Source organism: Sorex fumeus, unplaced genomic scaffold (assembly GCF_029834395.1).
Source record: "Sorex fumeus unplaced genomic scaffold, SorFum_2.1 ptg000042l, whole genome shotgun sequence".
Lineage (NCBI taxonomy): Eukaryota > Metazoa > Chordata > Mammalia > Eulipotyphla > Soricidae > Sorex > Sorex fumeus.
This window is the reverse complement of record NW_026606099.1, coordinates 875,396-897,656: the sequence shown is the minus strand read 5'-3', so window position 1 is coordinate 897,656 and position 22,261 is coordinate 875,396. Positions and strand designations below refer to the sequence as shown.

General features: G+C 50.9%; 2 protein-coding genes across 7 annotated transcripts; both read right to left on the bottom strand.

Annotated features, from left to right (window-relative positions):
• Nucleotides 1–154: 154 nt before the first annotated feature.
• On the bottom strand, nucleotides 155–4,853 carry CNPY2 (canopy FGF signaling regulator 2). 3 transcript variants are annotated; one of them, XM_056120145.1, is made up of 6 exons: nucleotides 4,426–4,853; nucleotides 3,796–3,911; nucleotides 3,526–3,641; nucleotides 2,348–2,551; nucleotides 2,107–2,203; nucleotides 155–314 (listed from the first exon to the last, which is right to left on the bottom strand). In XM_056120145.1, the coding sequence occupies exons 2-6, from the start codon at nucleotides 3,884–3,886 to the stop codon at nucleotides 271–273; spliced, it is 552 nt and encodes a 183-aa protein (XP_055976120.1). In that variant the 5' UTR covers nucleotides 3,887–3,911; nucleotides 4,426–4,853; the 3' UTR covers nucleotides 155–270. The 3 variants fall into 3 exon arrangements, with proteins under 3 accessions (XP_055976120.1, XP_055976122.1, XP_055976121.1); XM_056120147.1 differs by having other exon boundaries at nucleotides 4,471–4,853; XM_056120146.1 differs by having other exon boundaries at nucleotides 4,479–4,853.
• Nucleotides 4,854–5,268: 415 nt separating this feature from the next.
• On the bottom strand, nucleotides 5,269–22,261 carry PAN2 (poly(A) specific ribonuclease subunit PAN2). 4 transcript variants are annotated; one of them, XM_056120163.1, is made up of 26 exons: nucleotides 22,140–22,261; nucleotides 21,111–21,496; nucleotides 18,462–18,631; nucleotides 18,223–18,343; nucleotides 18,013–18,090; nucleotides 17,311–17,578; nucleotides 16,218–16,560; nucleotides 15,918–16,014; nucleotides 15,091–15,210; nucleotides 14,783–14,902; nucleotides 13,593–13,721; nucleotides 13,282–13,481; nucleotides 13,053–13,189; nucleotides 12,841–12,947; nucleotides 12,578–12,676; nucleotides 12,416–12,489; nucleotides 12,160–12,307; nucleotides 11,727–11,870; nucleotides 11,582–11,641; nucleotides 11,224–11,314; nucleotides 9,430–9,587; nucleotides 9,195–9,338; nucleotides 8,909–9,088; nucleotides 8,687–8,780; nucleotides 7,264–7,497; nucleotides 5,269–5,983 (listed from the first exon to the last, which is right to left on the bottom strand). In XM_056120163.1, the coding sequence occupies exons 2-26, from the start codon at nucleotides 21,390–21,392 to the stop codon at nucleotides 5,949–5,951; spliced, it is 3,633 nt and encodes a 1,210-aa protein (XP_055976138.1). In that variant the 5' UTR covers nucleotides 21,393–21,496; nucleotides 22,140–22,261; the 3' UTR covers nucleotides 5,269–5,948. The 4 variants fall into 4 exon arrangements, with proteins under 4 accessions (XP_055976138.1, XP_055976140.1, XP_055976139.1 ...); XM_056120165.1 differs by having other exon boundaries at nucleotides 7,300–7,497; XM_056120164.1 differs by having other exon boundaries at nucleotides 13,053–13,186.

Below are 22,261 nucleotides of genomic sequence, written 5' to 3'. Positions count from 1 at the left end.
ATGTGAAGCATGGGCACTGCCACTGAGCAACATCCTGGCCAATATTCCCAATCCCAAAGCACCACCAGGCCTCTTCTCTCCTGACTGCAATCCACTAGTTTCTAGCCAAATGTAAACATTGATTCTGGGATGAAAAGACAACACGGTTTGTACTTTTGGTTTCTTTTTTTTTTCCAGTTCATTTCAATAAAAACATAATATAAAAGGCATTGCCATCTTCTTCCTCTCCTGGGGTGATCCATCAACTGCCAATCTGGGCTGCTGCAGTGATCAGAGCTCATCATGTGAGTCGTGCAGGGTGTGGTCACATAGATCTGTAAACAGCACAAAATAATTTGGAGGAAAACACCACTCAGAATGATACATACCATTATAAAGAGCCGGGGAGATAGTGGAAGTGGTAGTGCACCAGCTAGCAGAGGTCTGATCCCTGTATTGCATGGTCCCCTAAGCACCCTGGGTGTGGCCTTGCTAGCCTGCGCCTATCGGGGTGGCCCCTCTAAAGATTTTTTTTTGGCTCACACCCAGCAATGCTCAGGGGTTACTCCTGGTTCTGCACTCAGGAATCACTCTTGGTGGTGCTCGGGGACCATATGGGATGCTGGGAATCGAACCCGGGTTGGTCACATGCAAGGAAAACACCCTACTCGCTGTGCTTTGGTCTAGCCCCTCATTTGCATTCTTTGGACCCCAGTTTATCCCAGAATGCAGCCCTGAAGGCCCCCAAGCACTGCTTGGGGTAGTCCTGCTAGTCCTGAGTACTGCCTCATCCTTGGGCTATGAATGAATAACATGAATCTTCTTTTTTGGGGGGCCATACCTGGCAGTGCGCAGGGGTAACTCCTGGCTGTACACTCAGGAATTGTTCAGGTAACTATATGGGATGCTGGGGACCGAACCCGGGTTGGCTGCATGCAAGGCAAGCGCCTTACTCACTGTACTACCTCTCTGGCCCCTAGCATGAAACTTCTCACTGGGTTGATTTAGTATTTCCAGGAGTGACATCTTTGGCCCTCCGGATATTCTTCAGGAGGCCCCCCGCAAAAAAAAGAAAAATACCCAGATCCAGGGCTACGGTTGGAACTCAGTGGTAGAGTGCTTGCTTTGCATGTGATCCCTTAGGTTTGATCCCAGCATCATCAAAAAAGATTCAAGAATCACTCCTGGCAGGCTCACTATATGGGATGCCAGGGAGTGAACCTGGGCTGGTTGTGTGCAAGGAAAGAGCCTTAACTGCTGTACTACGGCTCAGGCCCAAGAACATATACTTTTTTTTCTTTTTGGGTCACACCCAGCGATGCACAGGGGTTACTCCTGGCTCTTCACTCAAGAATTACTCCTGGCGGTGCTCGGGGGACCCTATGGGATGCTGGGAATCAAACCTGGGTCGGCCGCGTGCAAGGCAAACACCCTGCCCACTGTGCGATCGCTCCAGGCCCAAGAACACATATATTTGCTTTTTGGGTCACACCCAGCGATGCACAGGTTACTCCTGGCTCATGCACTCAGCACTCAGGTATTATTCCTGGTGGTGCTCGGGGGACCATATGGGATGCTGAGAGTCGAACCCGGGTCGGCTGCGTGCAAGGCAAACACCCTACCAGCTGTGCTATTGCTCCAGCCCCCAAGGACATATACTTTTAAATGATAAAAGGTTACCACTAGCCTCTCCCATCTATCCCAGGTGAAGAAGCCACACATCTGAAAGCTAACAAGAGTGCAAAAGAAAAACCCAAGTTCTCTATCTTTTTTTTGCTTTTAAGCCACTACCAGCAGTGGTAAGGGTCATCTCAGTGCCAGAGACGAAATCTGGGGTCTCCACTGCCAAGCATGTTCACCCTTTGAGTTCTCTCTGGTCCAGAAAAGGTAATTAAAAAAATTTTTTTAAAAAAGGTTTTACTGGTGTTGGGCCACACCCAGCAGTGGTCAGGGGTTACTCCTGGCTTTGTACTCAAGAATTACTCCTGGCAGTGCTTGGGGGAGCTGCTCTGTCTCTCTGGCCCCCTATTTGAAACGGGTGTTTTGGAGGAGTTAGTGGGAGAAGAACAGTACTAGGTACTGAGCCCAGTGGGCTAGAGGACAGGAGATGGATTGTGAGTACCTTACCTGTTCGCTTACTACAAAGTTTATCTTTAACATTGTCAGACTCTCGGGAGAAGAATTCAATGAGTTCATCCTCATATTCTTCCACAATGCTCTCACACTGTCAAGCCAAAGAAATGAGTGAAAGAAAGGAGCAAGAAGAGGCCTCTGGCCTCCACCTCTAGAGGAGTTTATCCAACTTTCCAGTTGGGCTCTCCACGCACCCCTCATTCCTGAGAACCAGCCATCCACTCCCGTAGCTCACCGCAAACTTGAGGGTGCCGCTGATGTCAGAATCAATTCGAATGCCCTGTAGGTCCAGTCCACTGGAGTCTCCATTGCGGCCCACTACACGCACGTAGTTCTTACGGTGGGTGGACAGGTCAATCTGTTCCCCATATTCCTTCATCCGGTCACATATCTCCTCTAGGAGCTCTGTGAGGTGGGCCTCTGAGCGGGCATAAGGCACCTAGAAATGTCCTCAGCCTTGGGTCACAGTCTTCAACCTCTGTACATTAGTAATTTATATCCTTACTTTTCCTTTCAAATCTAGTTCAAGCAAACTACTGTAAAAAGTCCTCCCTATCTTAAAAACAAGATGGTTTCAGATTACTTCCGAATTTATGACCTTAGTTTACAAGTCTAAAGAGTAAAAGAGGTGCTCTCATTAGTTCCAAATTATAGAGACCTCTATGATTAGCCCTAGGAATGTGTTCATCCAAGTCCCTTAGTTCTGACCATTGTAAGTTAGTAATTTTGTTTCTCTGTTTAAAAATAAGATTAAGATTAATACCTGCCTTCAACATGAGCACCGGGAAGGTAGCAGAGGTTCTGAGGACAGCTATTTGAGCTTAACACGAGCCTCATAGCCTCAACATGACTTTCTTCACTGTTTATCGGTAAAATACATGTGTTATATTTTTTTCTTTTTTTTGCTTTTGGTGGTGTTCAGGTATTTATATGGTGCCAGAGATCAAACTGGGATTGGCTACAAGCAAGGCCAGTGCCTCCAGTCATGTACAGATCAAACTGGGGTTGGCTGCATGCAACTATGTCATGTACTATCTCTCTGGCCCAAGTGTTCTATTTTCAACTAAAATAAGTGTCCTCATTAAGGATAAGGCCTATTTCATTCACAAATTAATGTTTGAACAGAAACCTTATTACCATGGTGGAAACACCATTAAGGATGTGAAAATGGGGCTGATCAGAATTCCCTACTCCCTAACAATTTCTACAGCAGCAACAAGGTATGAAGGTTTGGAGCCGGGAAGCAAGTGCTAGGGGTAAACCTTTGCTTTTTCCAAATGGAACAGTTCAATCTTTTAGGCACTTCTCTAAGTCAGAGTTTTCTTAATTTCTAGCCCAGGCCCTTCCTTCTTTCTTGAGTTCTCACCCAAAGTCAGAGTGAGTTCATTTCTTTGTGGGAACAGTAACAGTTACCTCCACCACTGACTGGCTGCCATCTGGATTGATCCGGAAAGATCCCATCTGAATGGTCTTCTTGGGATCCACCTGGGCAATCTCCCACTCTATTTCATCCACCAGAGCCCGGCAAGCTGGCGGAAGGGGAGGGAGGGAGGAAGGAGAAGGGCATCAACCCAGGAATTCCCATTCATTCTCTCAGGTCATGAATCTCACGGCCTCCCACGGTTCTGTCTGTTCCTCCCTATTTCCTCCCAACCCCCTTCCTTTCACTCGGTAGGCGTTTACCTCCACAGTGCAGATCCTGGCTCCTCCTCCGAGCCCAGGTGGTCCCCAGCAGGGCCCCCAGAAGCAGGGCCAGCCAACCCCAGCCTTTCATCTTCAGCTAAAAGGGGTTGCTCCACCTGGTTTGGATGGGAACAAAGCAGAGGTGTGATGGGCCATCTCCATCCCCGATCCCCGTCCCCCACACCCACCCCACTCTTGGTCACAAAGGCTCAGTGTGAGCCTGGCTCGAGGCCTCCACTGCACCCGGATATGCCCTGGGGCAAGGAGGAGAGCGCCAGCTGGCGGATGTGGGGCTCAACCCCAGGAACTACGTGGACAGGTGAGGCCCCTGGCTCCGAGGGCTGTGTGGCAGCGGCGGCCAGGACGGGCACAAAGGAAGCAGCATGGTGCCAGGGACTGAATCACAAAAGCATGCACGCCGGCCGGCAAGGCGAGCACCAAGCGGCGCGTACTTGCACCCAGCACCGATGCCTACTGCGCCCCGACCTCCGGTCTGGAATTCCAAAACGCTTATGTTAAATATTAAATCCTAAGCTATTTCCGGACCCCTACGGCCCTCCCCCCAACCCCCCACTTGCTCGCCCTAACACAGCTCCGACCCCGGGCGCCCCCTGCATCTATCTGTCCCACCTCTGCTCCCGGGGCCCAGGCGCTGGCAGGCAGCCGCACTCGCACACTCGCACCCGGCGACCGTGCCGCGGGGCTGTCCGGCCTCCTCCAGGGCGCTGCGGCGCTTTTCCGAAATGAGGTGCCCCGGCGACCGCCTGACCCGGTTCCCCGAAGCCCGAGGGGAAACCCAACTAGGGGTCCGAAGCGCAGCGGCGCGAGCCCCACATCGGAGAGCGCCCCGAACCCGCCGCTCCAGACTCGCGCGCGGACAGGCAGCTTCGGAGTGACTCCGAGCCCGCGAGGACCCCTGTGGGCTGCACAAGGACCCAGACTTGCGTGGCGGGGAGCTACACGTGACCATCAGGGGTCAGCTGAAGAGGAGGCGTGGCCTAGAGCAAAGGCGAGCGCCGCGCCGGGTGGATGGAGGCCGCTGCGCGCGCCTGCCTGTCGCGGGGGGACCATGGAGCGCCAGCGAGCAAGGTGAGCGGCTAGCCAGCGAGAAGCCGCGGGCGCAGTCACCGGGAAACTGCATCTCCCAGGAAGCATTTCGGCAGCGCACGGATCAAGGCAACAGCTGCAGGGCGTAAGCGCTCCTGGGACTTGTAGTTTGTCGGCTGCCCCAGCGCCGCCCCTTTTACATAGTGGATGGGAAACTAGAACTGTGTCTTCGAAGAATCCGGCCTTGTGGCATTACTTGTACAGTCCAGGAACGCCATAACCGTATTACTCCAGTATTCTTTGAACTCAAAGAGTTTTGCCAGCGTTTCTAGGTGGGAATGTACAAGTTTTTGTTTTTCCAGTTCTTGTAGAAAGCTAAGAAATGGGACGGTGGCTGAAATCATACAATTTCACGCTTAGCAGGTCTGAGATGGAGACGTCAACAATATTTTTGTTTTTATTTTATAAAACATGCAGTTTAAAACAAGATAAAAAACACAAAACAAGAAAACAAAACAGGACAGCAAAGTGGACGGGCTGAAGACAGATGCTTCTTGGCTGTCAGTGGTTGTGAAGTCAGCCACTGGGCAGGATACAGGATACAGAGACCCTTTTGGCAATGGTAACATTGTTAACAGTGTTTTGTTAGGGCCACCAAGACTCCACATGCCGGCTCCTTCACAAGCAGAATTAAATCTTGACCTATTTTTGTATCCTTGTCATTAAATGAGACTTTAGTCTCTCATCAACTAGAAACAGATCTAGTCCCAGGAGCTTCTTTGCCTACATAGGAAATATGCAGAATATAGGATATTTATTTTTCCTGAACCCAGGATATTTATTAAGAATACTACTTCCCACCTGAGTCAATTCTCAACTCTGTTTCTGACCAAGTATTTTGTAAAAGAGTAAAAAGAGAATCTGGAAAAAAAAAAAAAGAGCGAGAGAGAATCTGGCTCCTGGACCCTCTGCAACAATTCCGCATTCCAGTTCTGTTAATAGCACCATCTAGAGATCCTGAACAGGTCCAATTCTGGAAGTCATCTCCCCACTGGGAGGCAAGAACAATGAAGGGGAAGCAAGCAGTTCATCGGGAGAGAGTGAGGTCAGAGTGCCAACACGGGGGAGAAGACAGCGGCATCTGTCAGAGACAAAAACCAAGAGCATTTCTTTTTGGGGGGGGGGCGGTGCTGAAATAACAGTAAAATAAAAGCATGACTGTTTTGTGGGGCTTTTTTTTGTGTGCTTTTCGGGTCACACCTGGCAATGCTCAGGAGTTACTCCTGGCTCTGCACTCAGGAATTACTCCTGGCGGTGCTCGGGGGACCCATATGGGATGCTGGGACTTGAACCCGGGTTGGCTGCGTGAAAGGCAAACGCCCTACTTGCTGTGCTATCGCTCCAGCCCTGTTTTATTTTTTTGCTCCACACCCAGCTTAGAGCTTATTCCTGACTCCACTCAGGAGATACTTTTGGCAGTGCTCGGGGATTGAACCTGGGTGGACTGTGTGTCCGGCAAAAGGCCTACCTGCTGTACTATCTCTCTGGCCTCAAACATGACATCTTTTCTAAAAGCATGACTTTCAAGGAACAAACAGAAGCATGATCTTTAAAATGAGTGCAGGAAAAAAAAAGTATTTTAAATGAATAAAACTGAGTGCAGAAAAAAGTGCCAGAGTGCTGCCAGGAATGATTTTAGAGTGCAGAGGCAGGAGTAATCCCTGACCATTGCCACACCAGGTGTGGCCCAAAAACAACCAAAAAATGAGTGTAGGAAAAACACCTGGCATAGTTTCGTTTCTGAACCACACCTGCCAGTGCTTGGGGAACCATGCAGAGTTAGTAATCAAATTCTGCCTCCCCTGCTTTTACATGCAAACCATCTGCTTATTAGCCCACTTGAACTCTTTCTCCAGCCCCTTTTTTTTTCTTTACTGTCCCAGACATGCATTTTTTTCTTTTTTTTGGGGGGGGGGGGTGGGTGGGGGCACCACACCCATCCATGCTAAGGGTTACTCCTGGCTTTGCACTAAGGAATCGCTCCTGGCAGGCTCGGAACCATATAGGATGCCAGGGATCGAACCAGGGTTGGCTGCATGCAAGGCAAGTGCCTTCCCTACAGAACTATTGCTCCTGCCCCAAGACATGAGTTTTTCTACTGGGTCACATCCCTGGCTTCCTACTTAGGAAGAAAAAAGTTACAATGGAGACAAGGACACAGACCTGTTTCAATTTTTTTTAGAATTAAGCATAAGGAGGTTAATAGAAAATAGAACCAATAAGAAGATATATCTCACTGAATTTTGCGAAATTAAGTACTTTGTAAGCTGTGATAAAATAGGGACTACACTGTTATTAATCAAGATCATCATCATCATTATTATGATAGGTCTAATTTTCATAAATGCAGTCAAAACCCACCTAGTCCAGTTTCCCGTGTCCCATCCCAGGCCTTACTCTTGGGACTTGTTTGACCCTCGGGCTCAGGCACCTTCCAGTCCATCTTCCGGCCCTTCTCATAAAGGCCCTTGAGCACTTTGTGGAAGGACTCGAGCTCGGTGCCATTTTTGCTCAGCTCCAGATACTTTCGATAGAGCTGAAGGGCTGTGCGGGCATCCTCAATACTGTCATGGGTCTCCCCTTGAATCTTCAAGTCTGAAGGAAGAAACGGAACCGTTTGGGGTTTGTGTTTTGCTTCTTGGGCCACACTCGGTGATACTCATGGGTTACTCCTGGCTCTGTATTCAGGAACTACTCTTTTTTTTTTTTCTTTTTGGGTCACACCCAGCGATGCACAGGGGTTACTCCTGGTTTGCGCACTCAGGTATTACTCCAGGCAGTGCTCGGGGGACCATATGGGATGCTGGGAATCGAACCCAGGTTGGCTGCATGCAAGGCAAACGCCCTACCTGCTGTGCTATCTCTCCAGCCCCAGGAACTACTCTTGACAGTTCTCGAGGGGCCATAAGGGATGCTGGGGATTGAACCAGATGGCTGAGTGCTGGCTGCGTGCAAGCCAACTGTCTACCCACTCATTGTACTATTGCTTTGGCCCCAAGAAGTATAATAATTTAGAATCTAGCAAAAGCAAGTTAAAAACATTCTACCCACACCCTCAACTCCCAATAAATAACAGAGTCCTGACTGCCCTAAGGGAAAGAGCCAAACCATCCCTTGCACACAGAAGGAAGACTGAGCTAAAGCAATTCATTCTGACTGTATGTATGGGTTTTTCTTTTTTTCCTTTTTTGTATGTTTTAATTTTTGGCCATACCCAGCACTGCTCTGAACTAATTCCTGGCTCTGTGCTCTGGGGGTTACTCCTGGTGAGACTTGGGGAATCATATATTTATTTTTTTGTTCTTGGGTCACACCCAGCAGTGCTTAGGACTTATTCCTGGCTCTGTGCTTAGGAATCACTCCTGGTGGGGCTCGAGGGTCATATGGAATGCCAGGGATCGAACCTGAGTCAACAGTGTGCAAGGCAAATGCTCTACCCGCTGTACTATCACTGGCCCCTGGGGGACTATATTTGGTGCTAAGGACCGAACCCGGGTCTGCAAGTGCCTTACCCATTGTACTCACTTCTCTGCTGCTTTATCTGTCCATGCCCCACCCCTTTATTTATGGCATTAGCAGAATCTCACATTTATTTGGAGGGAGATCTCCTGAACTACACCATCAGGTGCTAGCGGATCATACAGTGCGAGGGACTGGCCTTGGGCCTGCCCTTTAAGTTATCTCCCATTCCTAGTATCTCTTACCACTAACTCTCAAAGTCCTCTTACTTCCAAAGCCCCTTCAAACCCTATTCCACAAAGGCATGAAAGGCAGAGAAACTCACCGAGAAAGTACCAAGCAAGGAATCGCAATGAAATCATTCGTTTTCGGGGCATGTGAAACAGATACACAGTGTCCAGGACTTGGTCCTTGGGCACCTGGTAGGGATAAAGGGTAAGAGAATGAAGGCAGGACACCCATCATTTCCTATTCTCTAAGGGCATAATGTAAACCCTGGGGGGGCCCACATTCAAAGAAGACTCTGAAAAAAGAGCCTGGCCCAAACCATGAGGTTGATGACTCGAAAGTCCTTCTGCAGACCGTGACCCACAAATTTGACTCCAATGTCTATGAGAAAGCGAAGCTTTAAGTAGGTAGACTTGAGTGTCGTGAGGTGCTTCGAGGAAATCTTGGCATCAAGGTCTCCTGGCTTTATCCCCGAGTACTGAGTCAAGTAATCCACCACCTAAGGACAGAGAAAAGGACATGCAGGACCCAAGAAGCTGCGCCCCTTCCTGGGTTCTCGAGTTTGCACTGGGTCTGGTCACACTGGGGTCTCCTTCTCCTGATACCTGCTCCTGGGTGGAGATGTAGTCATCAATGAAGGGGATGCCCTCATTGGGCCCCTGGCCCCGAACACAGGTGATCCTCGCTACTGACATCTGGCTAGGTTTGATGGTGGACTTGGTGCCATCACTGCGCAACTCGGCTTCCTCCTACACAGAAGAGTGCACGCAGAAGCCAGAGAGATCCCGAGGAATCCGACACCCTCAGTCCCACAGCAACACCCAACCCGTTTTCGGTTACCTCATTCAGGGTGACAAACTCAGCATCTAGGCCCACCAGGTCCCCAACTTGTGGCATTTCATTCAGCATCAGTGGAATGAAGGTAGTATGTGTTTTCCTCTGCTTCCGTGCTAGAGAGGCTTCGGCCAACAGGACACTTGCCTCAATAGGGTTCTTGACTGCAAAAAGGGGGAATCCAGAAGAGAGATGACTTGAGGATGGGGAAGTGACCAGAGAGGAGGCCATGGTGTCAAAGAACAAGCCTAAGTATGGTCCCTCAGAAATCAAGTCATTGGATGATGGCAAATGTTGTATTCAGGAAGCTGGGGTCTGGCAGGCACCACATGGTCCCCTGTGCACCACCAGGAGTGGCCTCTGAGCACTGCTAGGTGTGGCTCCCCAAATTCAAAATAAATAGGACTTCACAGAAATGGTGGTTTAAAGTGATGACCAAAAGGGGCTTAATAAGAGTTCATCTTCAAAATAAGAAATGTTCACTTGATATATAAGCTGATCATACTTGGGCTGAGGAGATGACTCAAAGGGTGTAGGAGGCCCAGGCCCAACCCCCATCACCACATGGTCCCTTGGCACCAAATCAGAGGTGTTTGGGTGTGGGCCCCCCCCCCCCCCCCGAACCAAAACCAAACAAGAATGATTACATTTGGCCTAGAAGATGACTGGAAGGGCTGGAACACATGCTCAGAATGAGGAACCCTGAGGTCATGGTCCCCTGGGCATGAGTTGGAGTCTCCTCTAAGCACTGCCACATGTGGTGCAAAACCAAAATTTTTTAATAATTAAGCTTAAACTTAAAATCATACCCATAGCCATTGTGAGCTAACTCTTCCTTCACCCCTTCTTTCCCATTAAATCCTCAGGATCTTCAACATTTTTTTAATGCTTTTTTGTTTTGGGGCCACACCTGGCAGTACTCAGGGCTTATTCCTGGCTCTGTATTCAGGGATCACTCCTGGTAGGCTTGGGGACATATGGGGTGCCAGAGCTCAAACCCAGGTCAGCCATGTGCAAGGCAAGTGCCCTACTCAGTGTTCTCTCTCTAGTCTCTCCAACTTTTAAGAACTGGTCAGTAGTCAGTAGTAAGTTTTAAGTAGTAAGTCAGTTTTAAGAACTGGTCAGCAGTAATTGTTCTAGTATCCCTGGAAATGTTAACATTAGGGGTTTTTTTTTGGGGGGGGGTTGGGGTACACCTGGTGATGCTCAGGGCTTACTCCTGGTAGTGCACTCAGGTATCACTCTTGGCGGGGCTCAAGTGACCATATGGGTGCTGGAGATTGAACCCGGATTGACTGCATACAAGGCGAATGTCTCACCCATTATAATATCTCTGGTCCCATGAGGTCCTGTGTTTGATCTCTGGAACCAAACACATATATGCACACGGGTGCGTGTACACACACACACACACACACACACACACACACACTTTTAAGAAAAAGGGACTGGAGAGATAATTAAAAGGAGTCAGTGCATGCTTTGCCAGGGAAAGGTCGGGTTTGATCCCCAGTGCCACAGGGTCCCCTAGCACTGAGCCAGAAGTAGCCCCTGAGCAGTGCTGGGTGTGGCCCAGAAACCAAAGTAAAAAAACTAAACAGGGGCTGGACAAAGTACGGTGGGTAAGATTCTTGCCTTGCACACAGCTGACCCAAGTTGGATACCCGGCAAAGCATATGGCCCCCTGAGCCCTGCCAGGAGTGATCCCTGAGTACTTCTGAGTGTGACCTGGGGCCAAAATAAGCAAACAAACAAATAACATAAGCTGCCTGTACTCCTGGGTGTGGCAGTAACACTTACTGTTCAGGTTGTATTTGGAATTAAGGTTTCTCTTGACATAATACAAGATAGCAGGCACTTTCCAGCTCATGTCAAACTGCACAGCCTCATGCTATCAAAAACAAACAAACAAACAAAAAAAACAATGAGCACTTCCAAATGTCTGTCCTTTTGGCCCAGGTCAGAACAGCAGACAGGACTCAGGAGCTCCCATTAGCGCTGCTAAAGATTTTTATTTCTGAGTACCCATCCTCGCATTCCCAGTCTGCCTGGCATTCTCCAGGGCTTCAAGAATGAGGATGCGGGGGCGGGGGTGGGGTGTAGAATGGGGGAGGGGGAAGCAGTTGTGAGGGGGGGAATGTTAAAAGTTACAACTAACCTTATCAATAGGCTCGATAAGAAAGTCATTGAAAAGGTACCACTGCTGGTGGGTTACCCCCTGTGGAGACAAGGCGGAGGCAGAGGCCAAAGTGACTGCGTTGACCCTCGAGATGGGGAAAGACCCGGGGTGCCACGCCGCTCACCTCCTTGCGCTGGTGGTAGGTCTCTCCGACTCGGATGTGAGCCACCAGGCTGCCCCCTGTGCGCGAGTCCAGGATGTGTACCACAGTAGCCATCAGGTCATACACAAAGACACCAGGCTCCTCCTCCGCCCTGGCCGGGCCCCACTGTGAGGGGTACCCAGGCTGCTAGGCTCAGTTTAAGGACGGGAAGGCGGGGGCATGGGGAGGGGGTGCAGGCAGTGGGGGTGGAGGGCTGGGGGGAACCAGGGTGGGTTAGCTCCATCCTAGTCCATCTATGGCTTCCAGGACTGAACTGAGTCACTGTGGAAAAGCCCACAAGTGTTTTAAAACTGAGCCTTGTTTCCCCGTGTTTCCCCCCACCTACTAAGGTCCACCTTCCCCCCTGCCCTGCTGCCGCCCAACCTTCTCTCCCTCTTCCCAGACTTGCAACAACCTGAATCTCATCCTCATCAGTCCAGTTGCAAACGTCCAGCCCTTTGTTCTTGGTCATCTTCATCCGAATGGAGAACGGAAGCCACACGCTCTTGAGCTCCTCGAGGGAAGGGCACACCAGCAGGCCCTCCGGACCCCCAAGTTCCTTCCTATCGGAGCGGAAGGCCAGAAACTTGTTCCCAGGAGATCCAGACCCAGTGGCAAAAGGCACCACTATCTGCTCGAATCCTCCGGCGATTCCCCAAGGTAGTACCTACCAATCAGCTAGAGCAAACTCCTTATTCTTGGACATTTCCCCACTGTGCTTCTTTATGGCCATCTTGAAGGCAACCTGAGCAAAAAGCAGACGATCTAGAATTCCTGAGGCTCCTTGGTGGCACGCGGAAAGAAGGAGGGGAGAAAACACACACGGTCCTTACATCAGCCTGCATCCTCCAGAAATCAGCTTCTTTCAGGCTGTTCACCTCACAATTGATGACGAGAATATCTGGCAGGTGGCGAATGTTGCGGGTCTGAATCTAAGAGGAAGAAGTGAGCAGGGGTTACCGGGAGGACACCGGAAAAGCGCCAGTTAAATCCGCGTCTGCCTCGTCCAGCTGGGGTTCTTCGTGCTGACCTCACTGGCCCCAGGGCCGAGCTGCCAGCAGATCAGCACTCGAGTTCCGTGCCCCGGGCCACTCACCGTGGGCTGGTACTTTTCACAGTTGTCACACCACGCCTGGGTATTCTGCTCCAAGCAGATGCTTCGTTTCAGCACCTGAGCGAAGTCACAGTTCTTCCCGGCTTTATCTGCGGATGACGGAAGCCAGTTCTCCTCCTACCCACGGTTCCCGGACCTCCGTCCCTCTCGTTCCCCCCCCCCGCCCCCGCCCTTGGCCCAGTCTCCAGGCACACCGTCAGGGTAGGAGAGGGTGAAGAGCAGGGTGGATGAGGCGCGCACGGTCTCACTGCCACAGCGGCACAAGCTGCAGTTCTCCATCTCACAACTGAACAGTTGTCCGATGACGGAGTCCCCGGAGGAGCAGAAGCTGCTGAGAGCAGAGAGGGCTATCGATGCACGCGGAGGGGGACTTGCAGTGGCCGGGCAGGGGGGCTCTGACTCCTCCGGCCCCCCATCCCATACCTGCCTCCGGCACCCCGATAAGCCTGAGGCACTTCCAGCTCCTGCATGTCCTGATGCAGCTGAGTGAGGATGAAGCGGTTCCACCTCTGAATGAGTCTGGCCAGGTTGCCCTTGCCTGAAGCCTCATCGGAGTCGGCCAGGATCAGACCCAGGGCCGAGGCCTCAGGAATGGTGCGGAAGGCCCGAAGGAAATTACTGCCCTGCAATCCAGGAAGCACAGTGCTGGAGAAGGTCTCCTCCTTGTGGCCATTTGCCCTGCCGACTGGCCACCTCCCTTCTCCTTTCAACTCTCCCAGGCCTCTGGCACTGACCTGACATGGGTCACCTCGAGAGAGGTCCAACATGTGGAAAAGAAAGCCCAGCTCACACGCCAGGCAGAACTCCTTCTGGCAGAGGTGGTTCTGGATTAGACAGCGCACGGGCTCCAGGAAATAGAGCACCTGGAGGAGAGAGAGCGAGCAGGGGAACTGATGTGGGTGACTGGTTTGGGGAGGGGGAGAGGGATGGGGGGAAGGGTAAGTGAGCTGGTAGAAAGTACAGAGTACAGGGCTAAAGAGATAGTATGGCTGGAGCAATAGCACAGCGGGTAGGGCGTCTGCCTTGCACGCGGCCGACCCGGGTTCGATTCCCAGCATCCCGTATGGTCCCCTGAGCACCGCGAGGGATAATTCCTGAGTGCAGAACCAGGAGTAACCCCTGTGCATCGCCAGGTGTGACCCAAAAAGCAAAAAAAAAAACAAAAACAAACAAACAAATAAATAAAGAGATACTACAGTGGCTAGGACACTTGCTTCGTACACAGCTGACCTGGGTTTGACTCTTGGCATCCCACATGGTCCCCTGAGCACCACCAGGAGTAATTCCTGAGTGCAGAGCCAGGAGTAACCCTGAGCGCAGCCGGATGTGGCCCCAAACTCAAAAATAAACAAACCAGAAAATACACAGCACTAGGCCAGAGAGATAGTACAGTGGGCAAGGTGCATTCTCTGTGGTACCCTGAGCCTGCCAGGAATGGTCCCTGAGTGCAAAGCTGGGAGTAATTCCTGAGCACAGCTGGGTGTACAGGAAGGGGGAAAGGGAGGAAGAAGAAAGAAAAGAGAAGGAAGGAAGAAGGGAGGAAGGAAGGAAAAAGGAAAGAGGGCAAAAGGGAAGGAGGGGGGAGGAGAGGAAAGCAGAGAGAAGTACAAAGTGCGAGCCTACTGCTTTGTGGAACTCACAGAGGAGACCTGAAGGCCACGAGGGAAAGAAAGGAAGGTAGTAGGGTGTCTGCTTGCTCATGCCAACTGGGCTTCGATCCCCAACATCCCATACAGTCCCCTGAGCACCGTCAGGAACGATTCCTGAGTGCAGAATCAGAACTAAGCCCTGAACACTGCAGGGTGTGCCCCCCTCCCCTCTGCGGAAAAAAAAAAAAGCAAGGCAGAGGTGATAAAGCAGCTTGGGGTGACAGACAATGAGCAGGGTTGTGAACACACTGAAGATGCAGGAACACTGCTCTTACCTGGATCATGCAGTTACAGTAGGCATTGGGAATGTGGGGCTCTAAGCCAGCAAATAAGGTCTTATTGTAGTGTTTGAAGTCAAAATCCTCCAGCCCTAGCTTGGAGTACTTGATAGTAACCTGAAGCAGAAAGAGTCTGAGTGAGTAGGTATCCTTGGAGCCCCCCTAAATCCTCCCAGTGGCCGTACCCTTCCTCTTGAGTCCAGGACTCTCAACTGTGTCCTTCAAACGAGGTTTCCTCCTGTGACCCCCTTCTCCAGGAACCCTTCCCTGCCTCCCAGAGGATTTCTTCCCAGGGACCCAGGTACCTTGCGGTACTTCTTAGAAACCATGTGGAGATGCGGTTCCTCTTCCCGTCCAATCGGTGACTCTGTGACCTGGCTGACACTGTCAAATTCGCTGTCTGACTCCTTGAGTCGGTACGGGATCTGGAGTTTTGAAAGGCAGGCGAACAGCTTCGCTTTCCCCACCTTTACCCCAACAGACAGTTCTTAATTTTTTTGTTTTTGTCTTTGGTTTTTGGATCACACCTGGCAATACTCAGGGATCACTCCTGGCAGGCTAAATGAACCACCTGGGATGCTGGGAATCAAAGCTGGGTTGGTCGTGTGCTCTACCCACTGTACTCTCTTTCCCCAAAATACTGAATTAAGAGCAAGCACCCTCGAGCCAGAGAGATAGATCTGGGCTGAGTGCATGAGACCATGGGGCAAGTCCTGGCCCAGCCTGGTTCTCCATACATATATGGAAGGATCCCCAAATCCCCAAGCGTTGTATAGCACAACCACCACCACCAAAAAAAAAAAAAAAAAAAAGATTTTACTTTTGCTTCTTTTGGTTTTTGGGCCACATCTGGCAGCCAATACCAGGGAGACCATATGGGGTGCTAGGGATTGAACCCAGGTCAGTCATGTGCAAAGCAAGCACCTTACCCACTGTACTATTGCTCGGGCCCCAAGAATCCTATTTTTCTGTCTCTGAATTCCTACTAATGGCTACCAGGAATTCTTGAACATCTGGGCCTCAGGAAATCTTTGCCAACTGACTGAAAACAGACTTGGGTCTGGTAAAGGAATAAGCCAGGACAAATGTCAGATGGCTGGGGACGGGGACACTCTCTCTCCCCTGAGCCCACCTGATTGCGCAGCCTGGTACGGGGGTTGGGTGCATAGCCAATGAAGCCCACTTTCTTCATGGTTCGCAGAATCTCTGCATCCACGGGAGGCGCTCGTCTACAAGACAGCATAATGCGATAATGCGAGGGTTGGTTTGTCTGTGGTGTTGGTACATTCAATCTCCAATCAGCGGGAGGGGGGCGGGGGGCTGGTGGGGGAGGAGAGGGGAACCTAAGGCAGACAAAAGTCAGGAAAGATGTAGAATCTGAGCATCTCTGTCCAACCCACTCCCTCCTTCTGGCCCTGAAGCGAGGTACAACCTAGGAGCTGGAGCAGAGTTGGCAGCAGGCCAGTCAGAGAGGAGCGTTTCCGTGGTGAGCGGGACAGGGATAAGGGACAGAGGCAGCAGGTCCTGACTCCAGTCCAGAGGAGGCAGCGAGTCCACCAGACAGGGCAAAGCAAACTCGGTCTCCCGGGAGTAAGGGTTGAAGGAGGGCTCTGGGGAATCAGTCCAGAGGTGCACACAGCCCTCGGAGTCCCCAAAGGCCAGGGCTTGCTTGCTGGCTGACACATCAAACGTCATGAGCAGCGGCCCCACAGGATTCACATGAAAGATGTCTGCTGGGTTGGCCAGGCCTGTGGGCTCACAAAACTGGCACTGTCCTAGGAGGGAGGAAAAAGTTCAATGAGGACAAGGCAAAAGGGTGTAATCCTGGGGCTGGAGCGATAGGACAGCGGGTCTGGCGTTTGATCCCTGGCACCCCATATGGTTCCCTGAGCACTGCCAGGAGTAATTCCTGAAGGCAGACACAGGTGTAACCCCTGAGCATTACCGTGTGTGACCCAAAAAGAAAAAAAAAGGGTGAAAGGGAGCAATCATTTTAGGGCCTTATTTTCTTCCCTTTGTTTCAAGGAAAGACAACCCCCAGACGCACACAGAGAGAGAGAATACCACCCGATTCCTTCCCATGAGCCACAGGGAGGTCTGCTGCGTAGAAAAGGGCAGTTCTATCATCATTCTGCTCCACCTTTACTTTTTTCTGTTCTTCTCACCCAGGGGAAAACATGCCAGCATCACTGGCTAACCCTAGTAAAACCCTATGATCTCACTGAAAAGTCATTCTCCAGCCCCTACCCCTCCACTGACAACTTTATAGGAGTATTTTTTTTTTTTTGGTGCCTAGTTCCCCTTTACTCATCAAACCCTCATGCCCTGTCTACATCTCCCTTAGCTTTTCTTTTTTCATTTGGTTTTTGGGCCACACCCAACAGATGCTCAGAGCTTGCTCACCGAGTGCTCGGAGATTACCCCTGGTGGGCTTAGGGGTCCATCCGGGGCGCCAGGCTGCGTGCAAGGCAAGGGCTACCCTACTCGCTGTGCTCTCGCTCTGGCCCCTACATCTCCCTTCTGACCTGACTGGGAGATGATGGCGAGACGAGACGTGTAAGTAGGAATGAAACGCAAGAAGGCAGGGTCCACGTGCACTTGAAGAGGAGTGATGGCACGCATCATGCGCAAATCATACACCTTGAGGAAACGGTCACAGGCCAGGCCAGTGAGGCGGCTGGAGAAGCCGCAGGCGGCCAACAGGTTGCCGTGCACGTCGAAATCTGACAGACTCCCTGAGAAGGCGTCGAACTCGTGCTCGGCTTTAAAAGTACGAAGGTCTCTCAGGGAAACCTGGCGAAAAGAGAAAAGATAACCCTGTCACATGCCAGTGCGGTCATCAAGGAGAGTACCTGACATTTACGGTCCCCTGGGAGGCCCCGACCAGAAGGACAAAGACTTTAGGAGACGGGCAAGTCAAGGCCAGAGGAAAGAAAGAGCGAGAAAGAGAAAAGGGAAAGCGCCAAAGACAGAGAAGGCCAGAGGAAGCGAAGAGCTGCAAAGGACCCCCAAGAAGGCCAGCGCTGACACTTTACTTCTAAGGGGCTGGTTCCAACAGAAAGCAAGAGGCTGAAAGGTAACCTCAGAGAAGAACACAACTGGGCAGGAACTCCAGTCACTGCCCTCTCCCTCCCAGTGCAGCCTCAGAACCCAGGGAAAGGCAGAGTCCAGTCCCGGATCGGCTGAGACCGGGCCCCGCCGCGGGCGGCAGGAAGGAACTTAGCCACCTTGCCAGAAGTGTGGCCACAAAAGAAGAAGCGATTCGTCTGTCTCATGATGGTGACTCCAGGTGTCTCCACTGCATACTGGGGAGGGAAGCAGAAGACAGTGGTGGGGACAATTCTCCCCACAGCCCAGAGGAACAGAAAGGTCACATGCCTCGCCCCCTCCCCAATGACCGCAGGCCCTGCGCGGGTCTTTCCTGCCCGAAGTTCTACCTTCTGGGTCTCCTGGACAGTGTTCAGGTCAATCTCCACTATGTGGCTCTGCAGCCCGCCAACAAGCAGCGTGCTGCTGTCAGTCAGCAGGAGACTGTGCATGTCTTCACTCTCCTCCAGCCTGTGGGGGACGGTTGAGCTTGAGGGGCCAGGCTCTCGGAAGCCTCCGGTCCTTTGGCTTTCTAGTCTGTATGGAACCCCAAGAGGAAAACCCCATCCAGACCTGAGAAGCCACTTACAGGTAATCAAATATAATGAGGCCACCGCGGGCCATGTACTTGAGGTTGTTCTTGGTGAGGAAAAGGATCCCATTTTCCAGGCTCTGGATCTGCCGGATGTCATCGCTGCCATTGACCTGAAAGGATGAGTAGCGCTCCAAGGTTGGGCCAAAAAATGAAGTGGCGTGACCCTGGAGGGGACAAAAAAGATGACAAACACCCTGAGTGCAGGGGCAGAGCCATCTGCGATGCAGGTCAGGGACAGCACGTTGTTCGGTTTGTCTCAACTCTTTCCTGGTCTTTCTGGCTCGCAGTGACTAAGTAAGGCAAGGGACCGGTCAGGATCAGGGATAAAGACACTGGTAATCGTGACATTTTTCATGTCTTGTCTTTCTTTTTTAATGTAGGAGTACTGCTATTTATTCAGCCATTGATTAAGCTGGTTGAATTGGGCATGAACTCCAGTCATTTTTCACTTCCAGCAATATTATCTTATGCTCGGCGAATGCTTTACAAAGCTATACATCATTTTATCTTCACAGTGACAGCCGAACAGGAAAGGGTTCTGTTCATTAGAACCGTGTTCTAAACGTCAGGAGTGAATCCAATTTGTCACTGGCAAGCTTATATCCACAGTCAAGCCTTATTTTTTATTTTAAAGTTCTGGGCGCTGGAGTGATGGCACAGCGGGTAGGACATTTGCCTTGCACGCGGATGACCGGAGTTTGATTCCCAGCATCCCATATGGTCCCCCAAGCACCACCAGGAGTAATTCCTGAGTGCAGAGCCAAGAGTAACCCCTGTGCATCGCTGAGTGTGATCCAAAAAGCATAAAAAATAAATAAAATCAAGTTTTGTTTCATAGGGACTAGAACAATAGTACTGTGGGTAGGGTGCTTGCCTTGCATATGGCCAATCTTGATTTGATCCCTGGTACCACATACGGTCTCAAAGGTCTCACCAGGAGCAATCCCTGAGCACAGAGCCAGGAGTAAACCCTGAGCACAGCCAAATGAGGCTTAGGAACAAAAACAAACCCAAAAAGCCTAGAAGAATCTGAAAAACTGATCAGACTCCTGTCCTGTCCATTTTGTCTGTTTTAGAACTTATTCCTGGTTCTGCACTCAGAGTTCACTCCTGGCAGCTTGGGGGACCATATGGGGTGCCTGGGATCAAACCCAGGAAGGTCTCATGTAAGGCAAGCTGCCCTACCCGCTGTACTATTTCTCCAGGCCCTCTCCCCACATCTTTCCAATTATTTATTCAAGAAAATTATCTATTCATTCAAGAAAAACTATCTTTCTCCAAAAAAATAAAATAAGGGGATGGGAAGGTTTGGGTCACACATGACTCTGCAAATAAGCACCAAAATAATAACATACTTTGCATATACAGAAGCCCTGAGTTCAGTCCTCAGCACTGAATGGCCCCCTGAGCACCTAGCTGAGAGTAGCAGCCTAGTACTGCCAGATGTGGCCAGGAAAAAAAAAAACAAAAATAGGGCTAAAGAGATAGTACATAAAGTACTTGCATGTGACTGTTGCTGCACGATTCCCTCAAGTACTGTCAGTTGCGTGGGCCCTGAACACAGCCATGAGAGGCCCCCTCCCAAACATAAAGATAAAAGACACCAATAACAGGGGCCGGAGCGATAGCACAGCGGGTAGGGCGTTTGCCTTGCATGCGGCCAACCTGGGTTCAATCCCTGGCATCCCATATGGTTCCCCAAGCACCGCCTGGAGTAATTCCTGAGTGCAGAGCCAGGAGTGACTCCTGAGCATTGTTGGGTGTGACCCAAAAAGAAAAAAAAAGACACCAATAATAACTCTCAGAGACATTCAAAAAATGAATCAGAAAGGGCCAGTGCAATAGTACAGTGGATAGTGTACTTGCCTAGCACAGAACTGGTCTGGGTTTGATACCTGGTATCACATACATTCCCCCGAGGCCCACCCCCAGTGATCCTGAGAGCAGAATCAGGAATTAGCCCTCAAAGCAGTTCTGGATGTGGCCCCTCATGAAATAAACAAACCAGAAGACAAAACTATTCCACAAAAGATATGCAGGCATATATATCAAATATAAGAACAAAAAATAGAGGACGAGCATTAGAGATTGTATTTGGATAACTACAGAATAACTTATGGTATACATAATTTTTGAGGGGGTCTTAGTGGTTGTCAAGGGTCACTCCTGGCAGTGCTCAGTGAACCAGGCAGTGCCAGGGATCGAAAGCATGTATCCCGTCCACAATCCATCTCCTTGGCTCCCTGATGGGTACTCTTGCCAAAACCTAACCAAAGCACACAACAGGAGATTCCAGTAAGGCAAGGCATCCCTGGATCCTCTGACTCTCTTTTTCTCTCCAATTCTCTCCTCTCCACGACATTTACAAACTGAGCTAACTTAACTCAATTATTGGTCCCAGCAAATCAGTTTTCCTGGAACTAAAACTAGAAAAACGCTTTCCAACATCTCCTTTCAGTCCTTACAAAGAGGTCCAATCCTTTCCTTGTTTTTGTTTGGGTCCATACCCACAGCCTCTCAGGGATCACTCCCAGTAATGCTCGGGGCAACATGCAGTGACTGGGAACCGAACACAGGCCTCCGGCATACAAAGCATGCACTCCAGCCATCTCTCGGGTGCATAGAAAGAGATGCAGTTCTTACCCCATGGCTTCCCACCCACAGCATCTCCTCGTGCAAGTCAAAGTGGGAGACGGAGACAGGCACGCCCACTTCTGCCACCACACTGTGCAATTCAGAGTAGACACCTTCCATTATGTGTACTGATTCCTGAACAGGAAGAGCCTCCAAGGCCACTCCCTCCGGGTCCATGTCCACATTCTGCAGCAGACTTGGGTTCAGGTGGGCATCCAGGACGGGGTCCAGGGCAGAATGCATGGCCGGGGCATATTCTGCCAGTCCAGGGTCCAGACCCTCGAAGTTCATGATGATGGAGGCTGCAGATCAGACTGAGTCACACCCTCCCTTTAAGATGCCTCACCCAACTTTCAGCAGGACAGCACCAGTGGGCCTAGAACGGACATCCTGGCCTGCAAAGGGAAACAAGGAAGTCCGTCAGGCGTGGCCCAAATACTTGTACTCAGTGTATTACAGGTTCCTTGGGTAAGAGGAAGATGAGGCAGGCAGGCGAGGCGAGAATGCCTACAGGGCTGAAGCAGGTAGGACAGGGGACGGGTGAGGGAAAGGGCGGGAGGGAGAAGTGCTGTCCCTTCCTCCAACTCCAGCCCTCCCTACTCCCCACCACCACACTAACCTAACCCTTGACTCCTTTTCACTTCAGGTCTACTCACGCTCATTTGCCTGGTTTACTTCCACTGAACTATTGGTGGAAAGAGCAGCAACTGTGGGTTTAGGAATTAGGTAGAGGGGGCTACGGTACTTGTTTCCAAGAACAGGGGTGAGGTGGAGTTGAGAGGTGAGGGAAATAGGGTAAGACAGTTTCCCAGCATCCTCTGCAGAGTTACCCAGAATTCTCTAGGCAAGAGAATGGTCAGTTCCCCACAATTGGGGGCGGGGGGAGGGTCTCGATGGAAATGGCTAGTTACCCAGAATTCTCTGGGGGGGTGTGGAAATCAGCAATAAATTACCCAGAATTCTCCCCCGCACGGAAAGGAGGGATCAGAGCAAAGGTCACATGTGTTCCTGGGATGCTTATAGGGATTGGGTAATTACCAAGATTTCTCCATGGCGGATATTTTGGAGTGCCCGGAATTAAAACGAGTAGGGGTAGAGCAAGCGCCGTCAGTTCCGCGGGAAATTCCTGTTTCCCCAATTCTCCCCCGCGCTTCAGGCTC

What these genes read in the sequence shown, in the direction of transcription:
- CNPY2 (XM_056120145.1), bottom strand. Translation starts at nt 3,886, where the DNA reads ATGAAAGGCTGGGGTTGGCTGGCCCTGCTTCTGGGGGCCCTGCTGGGG. An exon ending in GCAGCCAGTCAGTGGTGGAG is followed by an intron (nt 2,552 to 3,525) that starts GTAACTGTTACT and finishes GGACATTTCTAG; the next exon opens with GTGCCTTATGCCCGCTCAGA. An exon ending in ACTTTGTAGTAAGCGAACAG is followed by an intron (nt 315 to 2,106) that starts GTAAGGTACTCA and finishes TGCTGTTTACAG; the next exon opens with ATCTATGTGACCACACCCTG.
- PAN2 (XM_056120163.1), bottom strand. Translation starts at nt 21,392, where the DNA reads ATGAACTTCGAGGGTCTGGACCCTGGACTGGCAGAATATGCCCCGGCC. An exon ending in CTCGAGGTGACCCATGTCAG is followed by an intron (nt 13,482 to 13,592) that starts GTCAGTGCCAGA and finishes CCTGGATTGCAG; the next exon opens with GGCAGTAATTTCCTTCGGGC. An exon ending in GTGAAAAGTACCAGCCCACG is followed by an intron (nt 12,677 to 12,840) that starts GTGAGTGGCCCG and finishes TCTTCCTCTTAG; the next exon opens with ATTCAGACCCGCAACATTCG.